Source organism: Schistocerca piceifrons, chromosome 10, assembly GCF_021461385.2.
Source record: "Schistocerca piceifrons isolate TAMUIC-IGC-003096 chromosome 10, iqSchPice1.1, whole genome shotgun sequence".
NCBI lineage: Eukaryota > Metazoa > Arthropoda > Insecta > Orthoptera > Acrididae > Schistocerca > Schistocerca piceifrons.
Window position 1 is genome coordinate 3,174,857 of NC_060147.1, and position 23,911 is coordinate 3,198,767.

The window sequence follows — 23,911 nt, forward strand, 5'->3', positions numbered from 1 at the left end:
TGATACTAGTTTAATAGTTAGTGATATGAAGCAGTCATTGCACAGAACTGTGGACCATGTCCTACAAGATATACAAAAATGGTTTAGTGCAAACAAGCTAACAGTGATTGAAAAAAAAAAACTAATTATGTACAATATGGAAAAATAAGTGAACATGATGACCTAAATGCCACCATGGAGGACAAACAACTTGAGTACAGTGTGCAAAATTCCTGGGTATGCACAGTGATGAGAAGATAAACTGGAAGGACCATTTGGTGAGCTTAGCACTAAAACTAAATTCAGCATGTTTTGTACTTAGAATAATTTCAAGAGTTTGTAGTAATGACTGTACCAGATTAGTATATTTTGGCTATTTTCAGTCCATTGTGTCCTATGGGATAGTATTCTGGGAAAAAATAAATTGTCGTCTAAATGAGACTTCAAATTGCAAAAATGCGCTATTCGGATAACCTCAAACACATTGTAGGCCCCTTTTTAAAGCATTGAAAATTTGAACAATTCCATAATTATACATTCTGAAATTTCTGTTGATGATCAAAAGAAATCAGGACAAAATTAAAACCAATACAGACTATCATAATTACGATACACGGCAATGTAAAGATCTCCCCTTACAAGCTGTAACAAGGACCCGAAGTCAGAAACAAGTTTGTAATCAAGGGATCAAACTTTTTTAATGCACTACCAAAACATATCAAAGAGCTGAAAAATGAGGATAAATTTAAAACTGTTATAAAGAGTCACATGCTTGACAAATGTTGATACAGTGTAAGTGAATTTCTAGGCTCAACTGTATTAGAATATAAAGAACCACATGCTTGACAAATGTCACTACAGGATAAGTGAATAGCTCTGCTCAACTGTATAAGAATATATGATATCATAAATGTGACAAATGAAATCACAACATCAAGGAATAGGTCTGTTAAGCACATAAGAAATTATGTTATAAAAACACTTATTAGTTGTATATTGTATTAAACATAAGATAGATTCATATGAATTCAGCATAGAAAAACATTTTGTTAAGATATTATATAGTTGTTGAAATGTATCCTGACAAATCCTATATCACAAGTGTGATCATTGGGATGATAATAAATAAATAAATAAATTGGGGGGAAAATAACTCCCTGGCACAATATGGCTAAAGGAAGGAGTAGCTCGATACAGCACAATCTGCGGCATTGTGGAGTAATTAATTTGGTGGTGAAGGGAAGTATATTTGATTATAATGCTTTACTTGGACTGACGTTCAAAATACTTTTCAGTTACTGGTGCCTGCTATATGAAGCGGACTTTGAAGGAATATGAGGAAACTCTGTACACCATAATAAATCTCCATTTCATCGCAATAATATAATAGTTTTGTTGTAATACTTTCTTCTTTTGTTTACCCACCTCAGTGTAGAAAACTATTAGTAGATCAGTTTTCTTGGATTTAGTAAAATAATTTGTTCTTATTTTTAAGTCAAAGACAACTACCACTCATTGCTGTAATAAAAGGCTTATTACATTCTCTGAGTTTCTAATTCCAATCTTCCATTTGGGCTAAATGGGTCTTTAATGCTTCATTTCCATATAACTTCCCGAACTCTGTGCAAAATAAATAAAAATACCCAGTTGCAAATTTTTTTAAATTGTGAATAATTCCTCTCACTACAGATAATGTGAATTGTGATAATTGTGATAATTCCTCTCACTACTCACTATAAATCTACATTATACATTCACAAATCATTTCCTATGATGAACAGGTGGAAAATAATTCTACTGGCAATAGGCAATAATTGAACATTTTCTTAATATAAATTACACGGTACAATTACAGAGCCGTCACCTTTTTTTTATTGACTATACAGCTGCTGTCTTCTCACCTTTGCTGACTGTCGGCTAATAAATCGTGGTGCCTGGTGTTGCATCAGATGAGAAAGATGATACCACATTGTCAGTATTGTAAACTCCACATGAAATGGAGAATGAGAAAACATTTGAGTAAATGTATTGAAAAGAAACTAAACTACGCCCGAACAGGCCGTGAAGGCACAACGGTACCAACCGGCTGCCGTGCCGTCCTCAGCCCACAGGTGTCACCGGATACAGTGGGGGATGTGGTCAGCACACTGCTCCCCCGGCCGTACGTACGTACGTTTAAGAGACCGGAGCCGCTACTTCTCGATCGAGTAGCTCCTCAGTTTGCCTCGCAAGGGCCGAGTGCACCCCGTTTGCCGACAGTGGTCGGCAGATCGGATGGTGACCTGTCCGAGTGCTAGCCCGGCCCGACAGTGCTCAACTTCGGTAATCTGGTGGGAACAGATGTTACCACTATGGCAAGGCCACTGCCAAATGTATTGAGATGAAGCTAACGTAAATGCTGTGAAGTATAAAATTATGAATGTTTGCCTGATGTCATTTGGGCAGGGAATGTTAGTAAGACTACATATTTTAGAGGCAGACCAGAACTTAATTACAGGGAAGAAGGAAAGACGTTCAAACAAGTGTAGGCTGAGTGGTTATTCAGAGATGAAGAGGCAGACAGCTGCATCAAACTAGGCAACTCATACAAATCTCTGGATGTAAGAATTTGTAGGGAAATTGAACTGAACTGTTTTGTAGCCTCTGCCATAGGTAAACAGGCGGCAGACTTTGGTTCATTGGTAGAACACTAAGAAAATAGAATGAGTGCACAAAAGAGATTGCTTGCAAAACACTTCTGCAATCCATTCTAGAATAATGCTCAGGTGTGTGAGACCCATACCAGACAAGACTGATAGGGGATATTCAGAGGATAGAAAGAAAGGCAGCCCAAATGATCACAGGCTTGTCTGACCTGTGAGAGAGTGTCACAGATATACTGCGGATACTGAATTGACAGACTCATCTACATCTACATCTGCATCTATACTCTGCAAACCACGGTGAGCTACACGGCGGAGAGTATGTCCCGTTTTACCAGTTACTGGGGTTTCTTCCTGTGACATTCGTGTATGGAGCGTGGGAAGAATGATTGTTTAAATGCCTCTGTGTGTGCAGTAATTATTCTAATTGTACCATCGCGCCACCTCTGTGAGCAATACGTAGGGAGTTGTAGTACATTCCTAGAGTAATTATCTAAAGCCAGCTCTTGAGGGATCATTAACAGAGTTTGTTGGGATAGTTTACATTTATCTCCAAGAGTCTTCTGGTTCAGTTCCTTCAGTATCTGTGTGACAGTCTCCCACAGATTAAAAAACCTGTGACCATTAGTGTTCCCCTTCTCTGTATACATTAATATCCCCTGTCAGTCCTATCTGGTACGGCTCCTACCCACTGGAGCAATATTTTAGGATAGGTCACACGAGTGATTTGTAAACAATCTCTGTTGTAAACTGATTGCACTTCCCTAGTATTCTACCAATAAACTGAAGCCTACTACGTGCTTTATCCATGACTGAACCTATGTGATTATTCCATTTCATGTACCTACAAAGCATATACAAGCACCTGGTTGTAGAGATGGCTGATTCCAGCAGTGACTCATTGGTATTTTGGTCATAGGATACTACATTTTTTTCATTTTGTGAAGTGCAAAATTTTACATTTCTGAACATTTAGAGCCAGTTGCCATACTCTGCATCATGTTGAAATCTTATCAAGATCTGACTGAATATTTATGCGTTTTCTCTCAATTAGTACTTCATTATAGATAGCTGAATCATCTGCAAAAAGACTGGTTTTACTATTCATATTGCCTACAAGTCATTAATATACAACATGAACAGCAATGGTCCCTGGTGCACAGCCAAAGTTACTTCTACATCTGATGCTGGCTCTCCATCCGAGATAACAGGCTGCACTCTCCCTACCAAAAAGTCCTCAACCCAGTCACAAATTTCATTTGATACCCATATGATCATACTTTTGACATTGCAGTACTAAGACAAATGCTTTTTGGAAATCGAGAAACACTGCGTCTACCTGGTTGCCTTGATCCAAAGCTTTCAGTATGACATGTGAGAAAAGTGCGAATTGGGATTTTCACATGATCAATTGTTTAAAAAACCGTGCATCACTTCTACAACGCTTCTTGTAGATGAGTGTGACCTGTGCCATTTTTTCAAAAATTCGGCACGGTTTTTTGTTCGAGGATCTACGATAGATTGTAGTGAGGAGAGGGGTTAACTTGGCTGCAAATTCAGCAGAGAATCTGACAGGGACTCCATTGGGCCCTGGAGCTTTGTTTAGTTTTAACAATTTCAGCTGTTTCTCAGCACCATTGACACTAACACTTATTTAATTCATCTTTTCAATGGTTTGAGGATTAAATTGGAGCAATTATCCTGGGTTTTCCTTTGTAAAGGAAGATTTGAAAATGGAGTTAAGCATTTCACCCTTTCATCTACATCTACATCATACTCCGCAAGCCACCTAATGATGTGTGGTGGAGGGTACTTTCACTACCACTTTTTGACCCTGCAACCCTGTTCCACTCCTGAATAGTGTGCGGGAAGATTGATTGTCGGTAAGTCTCTGTATTGGCTCTAATTTCTTGAATTTTCTCCTCGTGGTTAATACACAGGATGTATGTCGGGGCGAAGTAATATGTTGTCGGACTCCTCCTGAAAAGTGCTGTCCTGAAATTTCAATAGGAAACCTCTCCGTGATGCACAATGCCTCTCTTGTAACATCTACCAGTGGAGTTTGTATAACATCTCTGTAATGCTCTCTCGCCAGCTAAAAGATCCCGTGATGAAATGTGCTGCTCTTTGTTGGATCTTCTTTATCTTCTCTACCAGTTCTACCGGATAGGGATCCCAGACAGATGAACAATACTCAAGAATCAGATGAACAAGTGCCTTATAAGCCACTTCTTTTGTGAATGAGTTATATTTCCTTAAGAATCTTCTGATGAATCTGAGTCTTGTGTCTGCTTTTCCCAGTATCTGTTTTATATGGTCATTCCACTTAAGGTCACTCTGGATAGTTTCACTTGGATATTTTATGGCAGTATGGCAGACACTGTCTCAAGGTGTTTGTCACCAATAGTGTAGCTGTACAGTAGTAGATTTCTTTTTCTATGTATGCGCAATATGTTACATTTATTTATGTTCAGGGTCAACTGCCAGAGTCTGTTCCATTCAGCAATTCTCCACAGGTTGTTCTGCAAATTCTTATTATCTTCTGATGTTGCTACTTTGGTATAGACAACTGTGTCATCTGCGAATAGCCTTAAAGAGCATCTGATGCTTTCTTCTAAATCATTTATGTATATTGTTAACAGCAACGGTCCTATCACACTTCCCTGTGGTACTCTGAATATTACCTTTACACCTGTCGATTTAGTTCCATTAAGAGCAACATGTTGAGTTCTGTCTGCAAGAATGTCTTGAATCCAATTGCAGGTCTGCTGTGATACTCTGTAACCACATATTTTTTTCATTAAATGGCAGTGAGGGACGGTGTCAAATGCCTTACTGAAATCATGGAACACGGTGTCAACCTGAGCACCATTGTCCACTGTGCTGTGGATCTCATGGAGGAATAGAGTGGGCTGAGTTTCACAGGATTCCTATTTGTGGAATCCATGTTGATTTTTATAAAGGAGATGTTCATTTTCCAAAAATGTCATAATTCTTGAGCGTGAAACATGTTCCATAATTCTACAACAGATTGACATCAATGATATACGTCTGTAACTGTGTGCATCTGTCTTATGGCCTTTCTTAAAAACGGGAATGACCTGCCTTTTTTCCAGTTGTTAGGTATTTTTCATTGCTCAAGCGATCTGCAATAAATTACTGCTAGAAGGGGAGCAAGTTCTTTTGCATAATCTTTATAGAATCTTATAGGTATCTCATCTGGGTCTCAAACCTTTCCACTATTAAGCTATTGTAGCTGCTTTTCAGTTCCGTGATCAGTTATCTCAGTATCTGCCACTTCGATGTTCGTACGATGATTGAAAGTCCACGGTGAAGCAACTTCAGAAGACCGAATTCAGCATTTTGGCCTTCTCTTTGTTATCTTCCATTTTGGTGCCAGTGTGGTCACCAAGAGAACGAATAAATGATTTTGACCCACTTACTAATTTTACATACAACCAAAATCTCGTAGTCTTCGTTGATCCATTATGGACGCTGGCATGAACTTCCTGATGCGATAATTTACCAACAGCCGTATGTATTGTAGAAATTTATTTTATTTTATGAACTTCTATGTGCTATCAGTTTCGGCATTACATTGATGCCATCTTCAGGCCCCACACGTCATAGTCGTAAAATTGCTATACATGGAGGGAGCCATATAACTGGATCCGTGATTCAAATCATTGTGCAACAGCTCTTGGCGGCCAGGCGACACAGCCTCTCTTAGGGTTTTTACTCAGATTTGTTGACAATGTCTTACTTTCAAAATCATTGAACGCTTCTCTCATTGCTCTCCTTACACTCATTTTCGCTTTGTTCAGCTTTTGTTTGTCACCTAGGTTTTTACTTCTCTTGAATCTGAGTTGAAGTGCTCTTTGTTTATGTAGTGCTTTTCTAACATGACTATTACACCATGGTGGATCTTTTCCATCTCTTAAAACATTACTCGTAACATACGTGTGTAGGGCATATTGAACGATGCCTTTGAATTTTTTCCATTTGTTCTCCACATCTTTGTCCTCATCACTGAATATTTGATACTAACTGCTGAGATATTCTGAAATTTATATCCTGTCACCCTTGCTGACCAAATATGTCTTCCTACCTTTCTTAACATTCCTTGTAGGACCCGTCATCATAGATTCTGTCACAGCCTTACGATTACTGATACCTTTCTCTGCGTTAACTGATTTTATAAGTTCAGGTATGTTTGTTGCCAGGAGGTCTAAAACGTTATCCTCTCAAGTTGGTTCTCTAACAATCTACTCAAAGTAATTTTAGGGCAAGACATCCAGAACAATGGCTCATGATTCTCTGTCTCTGGCACCACTTTTGATGGCATAACACTTCCAATCTATACCTGGCAAGTTGAAGTCACCCCCTATTACAGCGGCACAATCAGAAAAATTACTAATGATATTGTGCAAGTTCTGTCCGAAGCATTCTACAACTACAGATCCTGACCCAGGTGGTCTATGAAAGCATTGGATAACCATTGTTGACCGTTATTTGATACTCAATTTCACCCAGATTAATTCACATTCGGAGTCCGTGGTAACCTCACTAGATATTATCGAATTTTTTACTGCAATATGCACGCTGCCACCATTGGCGACTAACCTATCCCTAGGATAAACATTCCAGTCTGAACTTAGGATTTCATTGTCACTGATGTCTGGTTTCAACCAGCTTTCTGTTCCCAATACTAACTGTGCAATGCCACCTTCAGTAAGCGATACTAATTCTTGGACCTTTCCTGGGATGCTCCTGCAGTTTACTAAAATCATATTAATCTTTCTATCTCTGATCTGCAAGGACCAGGAATCTCCGTGGTTGCCGTGGTTGATTTGATATGCAAATCATCTTTGCTCCCAAGGGAGGAGTTTTCTAACCTGAAACAGCTCCGTGTGCACACCACACGTACTCCACTACCCTAGTAGCCGCATCCTGCATTTATAGTTCAATTCTTTTATCTTGGCGGCTTGCGCATGCCCGCGCAGATGCGGGAGATTGCTGCGTTGCCAGTTGCAAACGACGTACACGCCAAGAGAAGCAGCGCCAACTTACGTTTAGGCGGGAGCGCGCAGTTTATGAAGTAAAGCCACCACGGCCGCACTAACCCTTTCGCTGCTAAGAGACGTGCTCCCCGCATTCCGTTTAACAAAAGTCCTGGAGTACTCTAAAATATCAAGCAAAATACCGACAAACACTGTTGGTATGACTACGAATTGCTCACGTTTCATCGAAGTACAATAGGAAATAAACAATTACCGCTTTTCTTTATTGGAAAAAAGCGGTTCGTGAGAATGATACAAACACCTTTCCTTGCTATCACCTGAATTAGGAGGCTTATTGCTTGTTTGGCTTAATTAATTAATAGAATATGAAGCAGTTGGTATAAAGAATGCTTTTTCCAAACTTTGTATAAAAAAAAGTCTGCTATCAAGACTTTGCTTTTGTTCGATTACTTTATTTATGACTGAACATTTCTAAAACTGAAGACACTCGTCCGTGCTCTGCACTGCAGTCGAGCTCTGGCAACGTCGTTCTCTGTTCATCGGCTGACTGTGTTTTGTGACGTCAGATGCGCAGAAAGAACCTAAACTTGCCCGCCATCGTAAATGACGCGCACTTTAGTGCACGCCTGACCTATTAATGGGAACCTTAAAATTCTGCACCCGATAGCGGAGGTCGTGAAATTTGCATCCGATACTGCCACAGAGTCGTCTGAGTGTCCAGTTTAGACCTTCCACTCTGCTCCAAACCGGAGGACCACGATCGACCCTGGGTACGATGCTACAAATAGACAGCTCAGCCTGCAACCTGCGTGCAAATTCTGAGGCAGTGGCTACCTTCGCCTCACACGCTTAATTACGGTTATATCTGTTATTGGTTGCTGATTTTTAAGTACTTTGTCACACACAATGATGATGGTTAACATTCACAACAATCCTCACTGCAATCGACAGTTGTCGCTGGCAGACGCGGTTCATGCGAAACACAAAATTTGGCACTTGTCGCTTTTGGTTTTATATCACTCACAAATCGGTATTGATTAGGGTCAACCCCACAACGATAATGGGGACGTGCTCATTTGTTACACTTCCGTGAATTTACAATTTACTCCTCATTCGGCACATCCGCCATTGACACCATACTCGGCTCGACCACCCTTCTTGCCCATCTTCTCAGTACTGCCGCTCACTAGACACTCCTCTCACTGCCTCCTGCAGCGCTCGACAATCGACTCCTGTCTACTATCGACCTGGGCGTCGGATACTAGTATCTGTGTTCGTGGGATCACAGATCCCTTACAACATTAATCTCATTTCCTTCTTTCAAGACATTGTCCATTCTGTTCAGCTGCTCTTCCAGGTCCTTTGCTGTCTTTGAGAGAATTACAATGTCATCGGCAAACCTCAAAGGTTTTATTTCTTCTCCATAAATTTTAATTCTTTCTCCAAATTTTCTTTTGTTTCCTTTACTGCTTGCTCAATATACAGATTGAATAATATCAGGGATAGGCTACAACCCTGTCTCACTCCCTTCTCAACTGCTGCTTCCCTTTCATGCCCTTTGACTCTTATAATTGCAATCTGGTTTCTGTACAAGTTGTAAATAGTTTTTCGCTCCCTGTAAATAACACCTGCCACCTTCAGTATTTGAACAAGATTATTCCAGTCAACATTGTCAATAGCTTTTTCTGAGTTTACAAATGCTAGAAACATAGGTTTGCCTTTCCTTAACCCATCTTCCAAGTTGTAGGGCCAGTATTGCCTCACATTTTCAAACATTTCTACAGAATTGAAATTGATCTTCGGTGACTCGGCTTCTACCAGTTCTTCCATTCGTCTGCAAAAAATTCGTGTTAGTATTTTGCAACCGTGACGTATTAAACCGATAGTTTGGTAATTTTCACATCTATCAACACCTGCTTTCTTTGGGATTGAAATTATTGTATTCTTCTTGAAGTCTAAGGGTATTTCACCTGTCTCGTACATCTTTCTCACCAGATGGAAGAGTTTTGCCATGACAGGCTCTCACATGGCTGAGTGTTGTGGAGTGTTGTCTACTTCCCAGGCCTTGTTTTGACTTAGGTCTTTCAATGCTCTGTCAAATTCTTCAGCCATATCATATCTCCCATTTCATTTTCATCTACGTCATCTTGCATTTCCATAATATTACCCTCAAGTACATTACCCTTGTATAGACCCTCAATATACTCCTTCCACCTTCCTGCATTTCCTTCTTTGCTTAGGGCTGGTTTTCCATCTGCGCTCATCTTTACAGTTGACCTCTAGCCATCCCTGCATAAGCATTTTGCCCTCCCTGTCAATCTCATTTTTGAGATGTTCGTATTTCTTTTTGCCTGCTTCATTTATGGCATTTTTATATTTTCTTCTTTCATCAGTTAAATTCAATAACTGCTGAGTTACCCAAGGATTTCTGCTAGCCCTCATATTTTTACCTACTTGATCCTCTGCTGCCTCCACTATTTCATCTCTCAAAGCTGCCCATTCCTCTTCTATTGTACAGTTAACCATTAGGATTTAAATACTCTCACCTGTGGGAGACATTTCTTTCAATCTTACACTGATACTTCTGGGTTTCCTACATCTATTGTTATCTGGATTGAATGGAGAGTCGCCTAACCTGAGAAACCCTTGTGTGCATCCCACACACAGTGAGTTACCTCTGATGTGTAGTGCATGCCTGACCTACTTAGGGAGTCCCTACAGTTCTCAACCCTATGGTGCAAGTCCAGGAAGTTGTAGCCTAGTTTGTCACACAACTTTTGAATTCTCTGGTTCAGTTCTTCCACTCTACTCATAACCAAAGGGCCATCATCACTTCTGGGGACAATGCTGCAAATTGTGAGCTTCATTGAAACTCCACGCACAATGCTGGTCCTCTCAGCCTTCTCTGCCACTTGTCGGAATGACACAAGAATGATTTCAGAGCCCAGACAACAGACATCATTTGTTCCAATGTGTGCCACAGTCTGCAGTTGGCTGCAACTTATTCTTTCAATGACTCCTGGAACAGCCCCTTCAACATGTTGAATGAGGGCCCCCCCCCAGGCACTGAGTGCACCTGATGTTCTTTCCCGTCCCTTGCTGCCATTTCCCTGAGGGGTACCACCATTCACCGTACATTCAAAGTGCTGACGATTAATTGACCCCTACCCTTTTGCGTTTGCCTCCTCCCGACACTGGACAAAACAGGTTTCCCCACAACAGGTGTAGTGGGTCCCACTGGCTCAGTTTCAGTGAAAGACGGCACTTTGAACTTGTCGGTTAGGGGGATCGGTACGACAGTCTGAGTCCTCCTCGGTCACCGTCCGCCCTGTACAAGCCACGCAAAGTCAGTTGGACAGGTAATGACAGATCCTGTACTTTCTGCAGAGGAGGCAGGATCCACAGGAGAAGAGGTATCTCTGGTAGAGGTATCACAGGTACACGACTCTCGGGAGTTCTTCCGACACACCAATTTGCAGCAGTTGTCAATCGTTTGTCAGTAGTCGTGGTAATTTCCGGCTGCTTCTGAACGTCGACCAACTCGTATAGTTTACATATATCTTGAGAAAGCCTGCTAAAAGCTTCAAGAACATGCTTGTAATGATAATTCCATAAATATACTACATCCCCTTATATATATTGCTCACATAAGGACTGTGAGAACAAGAGTAGGTTATTTACAGCATGCAGAGGGGCATTCAAACAATCATTTTTCCTGTGCTCCGTACATGGATGGAATGGAAAGAAACCCTAATAGATGACACAGTGGGACATACCCTCTTCCACTCACTTTGTAACGAAGCAGGGTTGCCCACTGATATCCTGTTTTGGGTTTACACTGCTTTAGTAACTTAGTTAACCAATGAACTTGTATTTTTTTTCATTTTCACTACTCAGATTCCGACTACAGATTCTGTGACCTTCAGCCTCATCGTACAGAATTCAGAAATAGTTTAAATAAAATTCCCCTTGTAAAATCTATTATTTCAGTACATTCTAATGTCCATTCTGAAAGTAATGAGCTAATTAGTTTTATTGGAAATGCATCATATTAACAGTTATGAACAATGACATATATTGTGCAATACATATTAAATAAAATTCGAGTGAGCTAATAGAGCGAATTCAGCTAGAAGACTGCATCCAAAAGAAAGCCTAAATTTTACTGATTCCAGCAAAGTGTTTAAATTAACCTAAAATCTATTAATTAAATAGATATTAAGACTTGAAATCTGCAGCCTGTATGACTTTAAGCGCCAATTGGGACCAAACTACTGTATAATTCCGAGATCTGTTTTGATACTTTTGCTACCTATATTTTCTTCGTAAAATGACTCCAGTCTCAACTTTGTAAGTGCATTAATTAAGAATTAAGTAAATTTGAATATGTAAAAATTATTGTTCAAGAGGTGCCATGGTTATAAGTCGGGAATTCCCACGGCGGATGCATAAGTTAGTTCCCTGTATTTAAATTGATACAGCTCACTCATGTTATTTAAGTAATAAAACCCTATAGTTAACTTCAAAACCAATTAGAAAGGATCATTTTAACCCTGGGAAATTATAAAGTATGATATATTAACTTGACGATTAAGTGTAAGAGGCCTGGTCACATGAATATTGTGTGTGCGAGTGATAACAAATAAATCGCACTGTGGTTGACATAAATGTTCAACAGTGAATACGATCTTGACTTTTGATTTTGGAAAACTTAACCTAGGATCCTGGCTTCTTAATTTCAGTGTGATTTAGGTGAGACAGACGCAGCTACCGGGAAGACAATATTGAATAAGCAAAGCAAGGTAGGTCGAGAACACTGTGCACTATCTACTGGGTGAGGAAATGTTTCAAAACCGGTTCATCCAGTTGTGACATGAACTTTAAGTGGCACTAACACATGATACATGTCCCGGCACGTTCCAACTTCACTGCGGTTTGCTGAGTGTGGATGTAGATGGTGTTCTTACACTCATTTTCACATTAACGAGAATGCAGCTGTATAAATTCGTAGAGAATATTAATAGCAATACTGGTATTGAGAAGGTTGGTTTTAGTGTATGAAATATGACAATAGTAAATGAATAGTTACATCCCATAATGAGATGTAATCTATGGAAAATACTGATGTACTAACAAATACACTGCAATTTGTTCTCCCTGCAGCTCCTGAAGTACATATTTGAGAAGTGTCCGAAGATAGAGAAGCTGATAATCGCCAACAACTTACTGGCCGACCGACAGTACGCGGAATTGGTGTCGCGCCTGGAACACTTGCAGAGCCTGGAAGTGTTCGAGAATCGGAGAGGTGCGGGGCCCGTGCTGCTGCGCTTCCTGGCAGACACCTGCCCAAAGTTGCGTGAGATAAACCTCAGCTGTGACTACCACCCACTGGAGGACGTCGAGTACTTCGTGAAGGCCAAGAGGGACATGCTCACTTCTGCCACCGTGCGCTGGACCATGGCGGGGAAGAGGTGAGTGTGTCGGCATCTTTCTCCGCGTTCTGGTACCTCACCTACATTCGCACAGACGTAAAATACTCCACGAGCCAGTGTACGGTGCGTGGCAGAGGATACCTTTTACCACCTCTTGTCACTATCTTTCCTGCTACACTTGTAAATGGAGCAAGGTGAAAAGTGGCTATCTGTTCTCCTCTGTACCAGTGCCGATTTCTCTTACCTTACCTTTGTGGTCATTATGTGATACGTATGTCGCTTGCTGGAGAATCGTTCTGCAGTCTGTCACAAATGCCAGTTATCTAAATATTCTCAATAGTGTTTCAGAAAAATGATATTTTCTTCCCTACAGGCATTTGGATTTCAGTTCTCAGAGTATTTCTGCAATACGCGTTGATCAAACCTGTAACAGATTTCAAATCTGAAATAATTGCATGTATTCCTTTAATCCAATCTGGTATGGATTCCAAACACTTGAGCAGCATTCAAAACACAAGTATTCTATTTGCAGACTTCTTTATAGCTAAGCTACATTTCCATAAAATTCTCCCAAAAAACTAAAGTCAACCACTTGCCTTCTCTTTACACACTCATTCCATTTCCTATCACTTTGCTACATTATGCCTAGATGTTCTGTCAGGCCACACACCACTAATACTGTATTCAGACATTACAGAATTGTTTTTCGTAGTCATTTTTATTAACTTACATTTCCCCACATTTAGAGCAAGCTGCCATCCATCTCATAAAATAGAAACTCTGTCTAAGACGTCCTGAATCTTCCTACAATCACTCAAAGATGACACTTTCCATCAGAAAATTTTCAGTGTCAATGAACTTATTGTATGAAACTTCCTGGCAGATTAAAACTGTGTGCCAGACAGAGACACGAACTCGGGCAAGTGCTCTACCGTCTGAGCTACCCGAGCACGACTCGTGAGCCATCCTCACAGCCTCAATTCTGCCATTACCTCGTCTCCTACCTTCCAGACTTCACAGAAACTCTTCTGTGAACCATGCAGAACTTATTGTATAGCGTACGGGGCCTGAAGATGGCAACACGAACACGAATTGCCGAAACTGGTTGCTTTCAGAATAAAATAAAATATCTTAAAGTGTACAGCTGTCGGTAAGGTTTATTGACATTGAAAAGTACATACTAGCTGATGTCCCCTAATTGCAACGGACCGACTGAGATTGTCAGAAAATTGTTGCTGTTCACCCTATCTGTCTGGTCATTTGTGTATATAGATGTACAGAGGACAAGAGTGGTCCTAGCACACTTCCCTGGGGAAATCCTGATGGTTACTTTCTCTGTGAGGAACATTCACTGTCCTCATTGATGAGGATTTAAATTGGAAAAAACAAATTTTGGAATTCCTGAAACAACTTAGTTCACCCACATTTGCGCTTAGAAACATTGAAAATCCCACGGAAATACAAAACAGTAAGCTGACATTTTGTATATTTTAATTCTATAATGTCATATGAAATAATTTTCTGGGATAACTCATCTTTAAAAAAGAAAGTCTTCATAACTCAAAAAGGGCTGTAAGAATAATATGTGTTGCTCACCTGTGATCAACTTGTAGACATCTGTTTAAGGAGTTCTGACTACTGCTTCCCAGTGTATTTATCCCCTCATGAAGTTTGTTGTAAATAATCCACTACAGTTCAAAAGGAGCAATGATGTACAAAACTACAATAGGAGAAGGAGAAATGACATTCATCACTCCACATTAAGGTTGTCTTTTGCACAAAAAGGGGTGCACAGTGCTGCAACTAACATTTTTGATCACTTACACAAGGACATAAAATGTCTGACAGGCAGCCAAGTAAAATTTGAAAACAAATTAAAAAACTTTCTGCTTGACAACTCCTGTTCTGTACAAGAATTTCCATTATTGTAACATGTAAAATGTTGTGGGTAAGAACTACTAACTCACATCTGTATATTTAATACATAATAAAAAAAACTTATAAATGTTCAGCATATAGCCATATTTACAAATTAATTTGCAGTGCGAACATCAAATAAGACTCGTTTGACGATTACGATTTATCGTGCAAAAATGATCTGTGGAACATAAAATGAACTAACTAACTTTTCTATTACGTAAACACTCTTAGAGACGCTTACTTTTCTGAGAACCTATTCTACGAGCTCGAACCTTCATTAACGGTCTGCTGTTTGGCACCGTGTCGAATGCTTCCTGCAGATCTAGGAATTTGCAGTCTGCCTGTTGCCCTCGATTTACAGTTTGCAGGACATCGTGTGAGAAGAGGACGAGCGGAGTTTCACCGGAATGGTGATATCTAGATCCCTATCGATTTTTGGATACGAGCTTTTCTCTCTCGAGAAGATTTGTTGTAATGGAAACTCCGGGTAGGAATATCGACAATGTAGGAAAAGACAGATTGCTACTTACTGTAAAGAAGACATATTAAGTTACAGATGAGCACAATTTAAAGACATTTATATAAAGCTTTCAGCCACAGCCATCATCAGTAAAAGAGAGACACGTGCCATTCGTACGTACAAGAAAGCACACCTCACGCAGACACGACCACCGACTCCAGCTTCTCGGGCCAGAATGCGACTGCGACGTGGGATAGGAACAACAGTCTGGAGGGGCAGGGAGGGGGCAGTAGTGTATGAGTGCAGAGAGAGACGAACACTGCCTAGCGGAGTGAGCGGCGACGCGAATGCTGACGAGTGCAGCGTTAGGAGGTCGTGGGATGGGTAGGTAGGGAAAAAAAGGAGCAAACGAGGAGAGGAGCGAGGAAACGTGGGCAGGTGTAATGGCAGAGAATAGCAAACAAGGAGGGTGGGAGATGGGAATGGAGAGGAGATAACAGAACGTAGGGGAGTGGAAACTGTCGGATACAGAGTGCAGGAACAGTATGTTACTGTAGATTGAGTTTGGGATAGTTACAGGAGCACAGTTCGGAAGGGCTGGTAGTGAATGGGAGGACCCAGATGCCCCGGGTAATGATGCAGGCGTCGAAATCGAGCAAATTATGTTCAGCTGTACGCCGTGCCCCAGGGCGGTCCACTTCGCTCTCGGCCACAGTTTGGCAGTGACCGTTCCTCCCGGTGGACAGCTGGCCGGTAGTTGTACTGATATAAAAAGCTGTGCAGTGGTTGCAACAGAGCTGGTAAATGGCGTGGATGCTTTCACAGAAGGCCTGGCCCCTGATAGGGTGACAGCACTGGAATAGGGAGTATTGGGTGACTGACTGAACCAATTTTTCACCTCCGTCTTCCTCAGAGATATCTCGTCAATGTGCTAACAGGAGGATCAGTAGTGTGTCACACAATTATGAGGCTAAGTACGCAACATCGTTAAGCTCCAGAATCACCACTCTACCATTCCAGCATACCCCCATACTAAGGTATTTGGACTAAAACTGGTTGGACTGCATTGATTTTTACTATTTTTAGGTCGGGTCCTGCCTTCTATTGCACGATTCCTCCCACGTCGACTTACGAGGGTTGACCAGAAAGTAATACACCACATTTCTTTTTTCTTCGACAACTCTTTATTGAACGTAATGAGAATTACACACACAAAATAATGGTGTTTCATCTGTTGCTGCTGTTGTGGTCTTCAGTCCTGAGACTGGTTTGATGCAGCTCTCCATGCTACTCTATCCTGTGCGAGCTTCTTCATCTCCCAGTACCTACTGCAGCCTACATCCTTCTGGATCTGCTTAGTGTATTCATTTCTTGGTCTCCCTCTACGATTTTTACCCTCCACGCTCCCCTCCAATACTGAATTGGTGATCCCTTGATGCCTCAGAACATGTCCTACCAACCGATCCCTTCTTCTGGTCAAGTTGTGCCACAAATTTCTCTTCTCCCCAATCCTATTCAATACCTCCTCATCAGTTATGTGATCTACCCATCTAATCTTCAGCATTCTTCTGTAGCACCACATTTCGAAAGCTTCTATTCTCTTCTTGTCCAAACTATTTATCGTCCATGTTTCACTTCTATACATGGCTACACTCCTTACGATTACTTTCAGAAACGACTTCCTGACACAAATCTATACTCGATGTTAACAAATTTCTCTTCTTGAGAAACGCTTTCCTTACCATTGCCAGTCTACATTTTATATCCTCTTTACTTCGACCATCATCAGTTATTTTGCTCCCCAAATAGCAAAACTCCTTTACTACTTTAAGTGTCTCATTTCCTAATCTAATTCCCTCAGCATCACCCGATTTTATTTGACTACATTCCATTATCCTCGTTTTGCTTTTGTTGATGTTCATCTTATATCCTCCTTCCAAGACACTGTCCATTCCATTCAACTGCTCTTCCAAGTCCTTTGCTGTCTCTGACAGAATTACAATGTCATCGGTGAACCTCAAAGTTTTTATTTCTTCTCCATGAATTTTAATACCTACTCCAAATTTTTCTTTTGTTTCCTTTACTGCTTGCTCAGTATACAGATTGAATAACATCGGGGAGAGGCCTCAACCGTGTTTCACTCCCTTCGCAAACACGGCTTCCCTTTCATGCCCCTCGACTCTTATAACTGCCATCTGGTTTCTATACAAATTGTAAATAGCCTTTCGCTCCCTATATTTTACCCCTGCCACCTTCAGAATCTTAAAGAGAGTATTCCAGTCAACATTGTCAAAAGCTTTCTGTAAGTCTACAAATGCTAGAAATGTAGGTTTGCCTTTCCTTAATCTACACACCCTATTTTTCTATGTAATTTCCATCCTGTTCTACAGCCTTCCTCTGGCACGAGACGAGGGCGTGTGCGCCCTGTCGGTACCGATCCTTGTTCTGGGGCCATAGCCAGTGCTTCACTGTCTGAATCGTCTCCTCATTGCCCTCAAAATGTCTTCCACGAATTGCATCCTTAAATGGCCCAAACAAGTGGAAGTGCGAGGGGGCTAGGTCAGGTGTGAGAGCTGTCAACGGTCTCCCCGACCGCTGAAAATCATGGAGCTCTGCTGAACTGCCTTCTGGTCACTTCACCCTCAGTGCCCAGCAACTGACTGTACTTCTGTCAACAGCAGGTGCTCCTTAAACTTTGGACAAGCGTTTTTGAGTATTCCCCACAATTTCTTTTCCTGCAGCGAGTCATTCGATGACGGCACATCACTCGTACGGTCTGTCACCTACAGACGCCATTCTGAAACTGTCCCGAAGCTGCGCTATCCGTCGGAAGTGACTGAAACTTGGCACACTCTCTCGGGAGACTTCAAATAATACGTATGTAATGTTTTGCATTTGTAGCATTGTTTCTGGTTGAAAAAATAAAATGCTTTGCATTATTTTCTGGGCAACCCTCGTATTAATGAGAGCATGTAGTTGTCTCAGAGTTGAGGCAACAGAGCTTACCTCATCAGCTGTGTCATATCTACTAAGAAAGGTAAAGCTGTGCCAATAGATGTTTTTGCTGGATCTGAGCTTTGCAGGTTTGTGTAGTCTGTACTTGAAGCAGCCCACTAGTTAGCTGGGTGGCACATACATTCCAGTGTCGACTACAAGCTCGACGAGAGGTGCTTGATAAGTTATGGATGGTGTTGCATAAAGTGTGAAACCTTTTATCTCTTCTATATCTGTCCCTCTCCTCTCTGTGGCAGTGTGGAAGCTAATTTCATCTCTGCAATCTAGCCATTGTCCAGACTCAAAATCAATGTAAGGCGGTCTTGCAGTAGTTTGCGCACACACACACAACTGTTTTGAATTTAAATTCTCAGTTCAGAGGCAGTCAGAATCCAGATAGTGCCCAGCACTTTTAGCATCACTAATGTACATCTACATCTAATCAAGATTTCACTAATCACTGTGAGGTGCTTGGCAGAGGGTACCTCCCACTGTACCTGTTATTAGGGTTTCTTCCTGTTCCACTCTTGTACAGAGTGCAGGAAGAATGATTGTTAATGCCTCTGTGCATGCTGTAATTATTCTGATCTTTCAACTTCCTGGCAGGTTAAAATGGTGTGCCAGACCGAGACTCAAACTCGGGACCTTTGCCTTTCGCAGGCAAGTGCTCTACCAACTGAGCTACCCAAGCACGACTCACGCCCGGTCCTCACAGCTTTACTTCTGGCAGTACCTCATCTCCTACCTTCCAAACTTTACAGAAGCTCTCCTGCGAACCATGCAGAACTAGCACTCCTGAAAGAAAGGATATTACGGAGACATGGCTTAGCCACAGCCTGGGGGATGTTTCCAGAATGAGATTTTCACTCTGCAGCGGAGAGCTTCTGTAAAGTTTGGAAGGTAGGAGACAAGGTATTGGTAGAAGTAAAGCTGTGAGGACAGGGCGTGAGTCGTGCTTGGGTAGCTCAGTTGGTAGAGCATTTGCCCGCGAAAGGCAAAGGTCCCGAGTTTGAGTCTCGGTCTGGCACACCGTTTTAATCTGCCAGGAAACTTCGTATCAGCGCACACTCTGCTGTACTGTGAAAATCTCCCTGTGTGAGTTATATGTAAGGCATTGTAGTATATTCTTAGAGTCAGCATTTAAAACCAGTTCTTAGAACTTCAGTAGACTTTCCTGGTATGGTTTATGTCTACCTTCAAGAGCCTGCCAGTTCACTTCTTTCAACATCTCTGACAGTCTCTTGCTACGGCTCAAACAAACCTGTGACCATTCATTCTGCCCTTCTCCGTATACGTTCAGCATCTCGTGTTAATCCTACGTAGTACAGGTCCCACACACTTGAGTGATATTCTAGAATAGGTCGCACGAATGATTTGTAAGCAATCTCCTTTATAGACTGATTGCACTTCCCCAGTAATCTACCAATAAACTGAACTCTACTGCCTGCTTTCTTTACTCATTACTGAGCCTATGTGATCATTCAATTTCGTATCCCTATAAAGTGTTACACCCAGGTATTTGTATGATTTGGCTGATTCCAACAGTGACTCATTGATATTTTCGTCATAGGATACTACATTTTTTCGATTTTTCGAAGTGCACTATTTTACATTTATGAACATTTAGAGCAAGTTGCCAATCTTTGTACCACTTTGAAATTTTGTCAAGAGCTTACTGATTATTTATGCAGCTTCTTTCAGATAGTATTTCATTATAGATAACTGCATCACTTGCAAAAAGTGTGAGATTACAGTTAATATTGTCTTCAAGGTCATTAATATACAACACGAACAGAAGTGTCCGAACACACTTCTGTGGGGCACACCCTGAGTTACTGCAACACCTGACAGTGACTCTCCATCAAGATAGCACACTGTGTCCTCCCTCCCGAGAATTCCTCAGTCTGCTCACAACTTTCACTTCACAGCCCATACAATGATACTTTCAGTAATAAGGATAGCTACGGTACTGAGTCAGACGCTTTTCGGAAATTGAGAAATGTTGCATCTCTGTGACTGCCTCGATCTGTGGCTTTTAAGGTTTCCTGTGAGAAAAGTATGAGTTGGGATCCACATGATCAATGATTTCAAAATCCGTGCTGGTTGGGATGGAGGAGGTCATTCTGTTCAACATACAGCACTACATTTGTACTCAGAATATATTCTAAGATTCTACAGCAGATGGATGCTAAATATATTGGATGGTAGTTTTGTAGATCACTTCTGCCATCCTTCTTGTAGAAGTGTGTGTCCTGTGCTTTCTCCCAACTACAGGGCACAGGTTTTTGTTTGAGTGATCTGCGATAGATTATTGTAAATTAGCCACAGGTCTGATATGGAATTTGATGGAGATTCCATCAGGCCCTGTAGATTTGTTCAGTTCTAGTGATTTCAGTTATTTTTCAACACCACTGACACTAAAATCTATATTGCTTATCTTTGCAGTGGTGCAAGAATTAAATTGAATCAGCACCCGTAGATTTTCCTTTGTAAAAGAACATTTGAAAATCAAGTTAAGCATTTCTGCTTTTGCTTTGCTACCCTCAGTCTCAGTCCCTGTCGTGCCCACGAGTGTCTGGAGACAGCAACAGCCATTCCTCGTGATCTGAATTTCTTTGGGTTTCTTGACAGGCCTCCGATAAATTTCTGCGACGGTAGTCGTTACTCTCTTGACAGCCACATTTGTAGTGCCTCCCTGTCCGTAGCCCAATGTTTTAAGAAAATGAACTGCTCTACTAGGTACATATCTGTCAAATTTATGGCCAATTATTTTTTTAAACCTAAGCCACAGTTCGTCTGCAGGATTCTCACTAGAGCTCAATGTTTTGAGTTCCTTACTGAGATATGGCACTACGTCATCTCTATCTAGTTTACTGAATTTGTGAATGTTTCTACTCATTTTGGTACTTTTTGTATTTTGCTAATCATTGTTACTACAGCTGCCTCACAGTCACTTATATCGGCCTGTGTGTAAATCCTCAAAGAGCTCAGGTTTATTTATTATTGTTATATCCAATATATTTCTATCATGACTGGTCTCCCAGACAGTATGTCCTAGGTGGTTTAATAATGTTTTGCAGGATACCCTGCCATGCCCATCACTTACAAAACCATATTCTTCTTATCTACTGTGAGAAATACACCACTTCCAGTTACCATTAGCCTACTCTTTCAATACGCATTTAAAGTTTTTGCAAAAATCTCACTGCCATCAGTTTCCGGTTTTAACCAGATTTCTGCACCTAGCATTGTGCGAGTCACTCTCGTCTGAATCCTTCTGGAATTAATCAGTAGGATTTTAAGACTCTCACCTGTACGAGGCATTTCTTTGAATCTTATACGGACACTTCTGGGTCCCCTACATCTGTGAATGTTGGGTTACCTAATCTAAAAAGCCCTTGGGTGCACTCAATACACATTGCCGGGAAAGAGCGTCGGCATTGGCATGCTGTCCTGTAGGGCGAAAATGAATGTCATAATGGTACTTAGAGAGGAACAAAGCCCAGCGCTGTAGTCTGTGGGCCGCCCTATCCGGAATCTGAGAGGCGGGGCCAAATAACGATATTAACGGCTTATGGTCAGTGATTAACTGAAACTTCGTGCCATAGAAGAAAGGGTGAAACTTGGTAACAGCGTAGACAATGGCCAAAGCCTCTTTTTTCACCTGGGAGTAATGGGCCTGCGCGGGACTAAGCGTTTTAGACGCAAACGCCAGTGGTTGCTCGGAACCATCTGCGTTGCGATGGGCCAGGACCGCCCCCACCCCATACTGCAAAGCATCTGTAGCCAGGACCAACGGCTTATGGGGATCAAAAGTAGCCAAACAAGGAGCTGACGTGAGGAGGCCCTTCAACGAGGTGAACGCTCGCTCGCATGCAGGCGACCAATCAAAGGAACACCCTTGTGCAGAAGGCAGTACAGGGGGTGGGCTATTGTGGAAGGCCTGGGAATGAATCGGTGGTAATAGGCTATCTTGCCTAAAAAAGCTTGTAAATCTTTTAGCGAAGCGGGCCGAGGAAGGTTGACGATACCTTGGACCAAACTTCCTAGTGGCTGGGTACCGTGCCGAGAGATGGTGTAGCCCACATACTCAATGGACGGTTGAAAGAAGGTTGACTTATGCAGGTTGCAACGCAAGCCCACAGACCTGAATTTGAGAAAGAGGGTGTGAAGGCTGTGCAAGTGTTCCTTCGTGCTGTGGCCTGTGACAATTATGTCATCCAGGTAATTAATACAATGAGGAATTGTCGACGTGACATGCTCAAGATAACGCTGGAATATCGCCGAGGCACTGGATATTCCGAAGGCCAACCGCTGGTATTGGTAAAGTCCAAACGGGGTGTTGACGACCGCCAACAGTTTGGAGTCCTCATCAAGTGGTATCTGATGATAAGCCTCCGACAGATCGATTTTCGAAAAATATTGGCCTCCCGCCACGGAGGAGAACAATTCATCAGCACGAGGCAAAGGGTAGGTGTCCACCACCAATTAGGAATTAATGGTGGCCTTGAAATCGCCACAAAGACGTAATTTTCCCGAGGGCTTCCTTACAATAACGAGGGGCGAAGCCCACTCACTGGAAGAAATGGGAAGAACGACCGCTAGGGCTGTCAGCCGCTCTAGCTCTTCTTTTACCTGAGGGCGGAGGGCCAAGGGGATCTGCCTCGCGCGTAGAAAACGCGGGCGAGCCGACGCCTTCAACGTTAAGTGAGCTTCAAAGTCTGAAACACGCCCCAGGCCCTCCTCAAAAATATCTGCAAAGTCGGAGATCAAAGATTCCAATGATTGATAGGGAACGTCTTCGGAGACCAACTGTATGGTGTCGGCGATAGAAAAACCGAAAGCTTGAAAGGCATCCAGGCCAAAAAGGTTAGCGGAGCTCGCATCACTGACAACAATAAAAGTAATAGGCCGAGTGACTGATTTGTACGTCACGTCGGTAGTGAATTGACCCAGTAGGGGAATGAACTGTTTACCATAACCGCGTAGACGCCGGTAAACTGGCGCGAACGTGGGCGATCCAAGGTCAGAATAAGTTTGTGCATTCAACAACGAAACTGCCGCGCCTGTATCGACTTGCAGTTGTAACCGGCGCGACCGAACCGACACCTCGATAAAGAGTTTGCGTGCCGATGCGTCGGGAGCCTGGCCCGATGAAACTTCCTGAATGTCAACGTCCACGTCCTCTGTACCTGCTTCCTTCGATTCTTTTGAGGCTGAGCGGCAGACTTTAGCAATGTGACCTTTTCTATTACATTTGCGACAAACGGCCTAACGCTGGGGGCACTCTGACCGATCATGACGTATATAGCACGACTCACAGGACGGCAACAGGTGCCGGCGGCCGGAATTCTGTTTACGCGCCGTGCGGGAGCGGCCGTAACGGCCGGATTGAACCGCTCGCACGTCGTCCACACCGGACACAGTGGACGCGGCCGCGCCGCCCTGAACCCCCGCGACGTC

The 23,911-nt window shown here is 42.1% G+C and overlaps 1 protein-coding gene across 7 annotated transcripts in view; it reads left to right on the forward strand.

The window, feature by feature from the left end:
- LOC124718794 (F-box/LRR-repeat protein fbxl-1-like) overlaps positions 1-23,911 on the forward strand; it is a 133,586-nt gene that overhangs the window by 69,137 nt on the left and 40,538 nt on the right. For all 7 annotated transcript variants that reach the window (XM_047244402.1, XM_047244408.1, XM_047244405.1 and 4 more), the window contains exon 4: positions 12,806-13,113. In XM_047244402.1, coding sequence (XP_047100358.1) covers positions 12,806-13,113 — 308 coding nt within the window. The remainder of the gene's footprint in view (positions 1-12,805; positions 13,114-23,911) is intronic.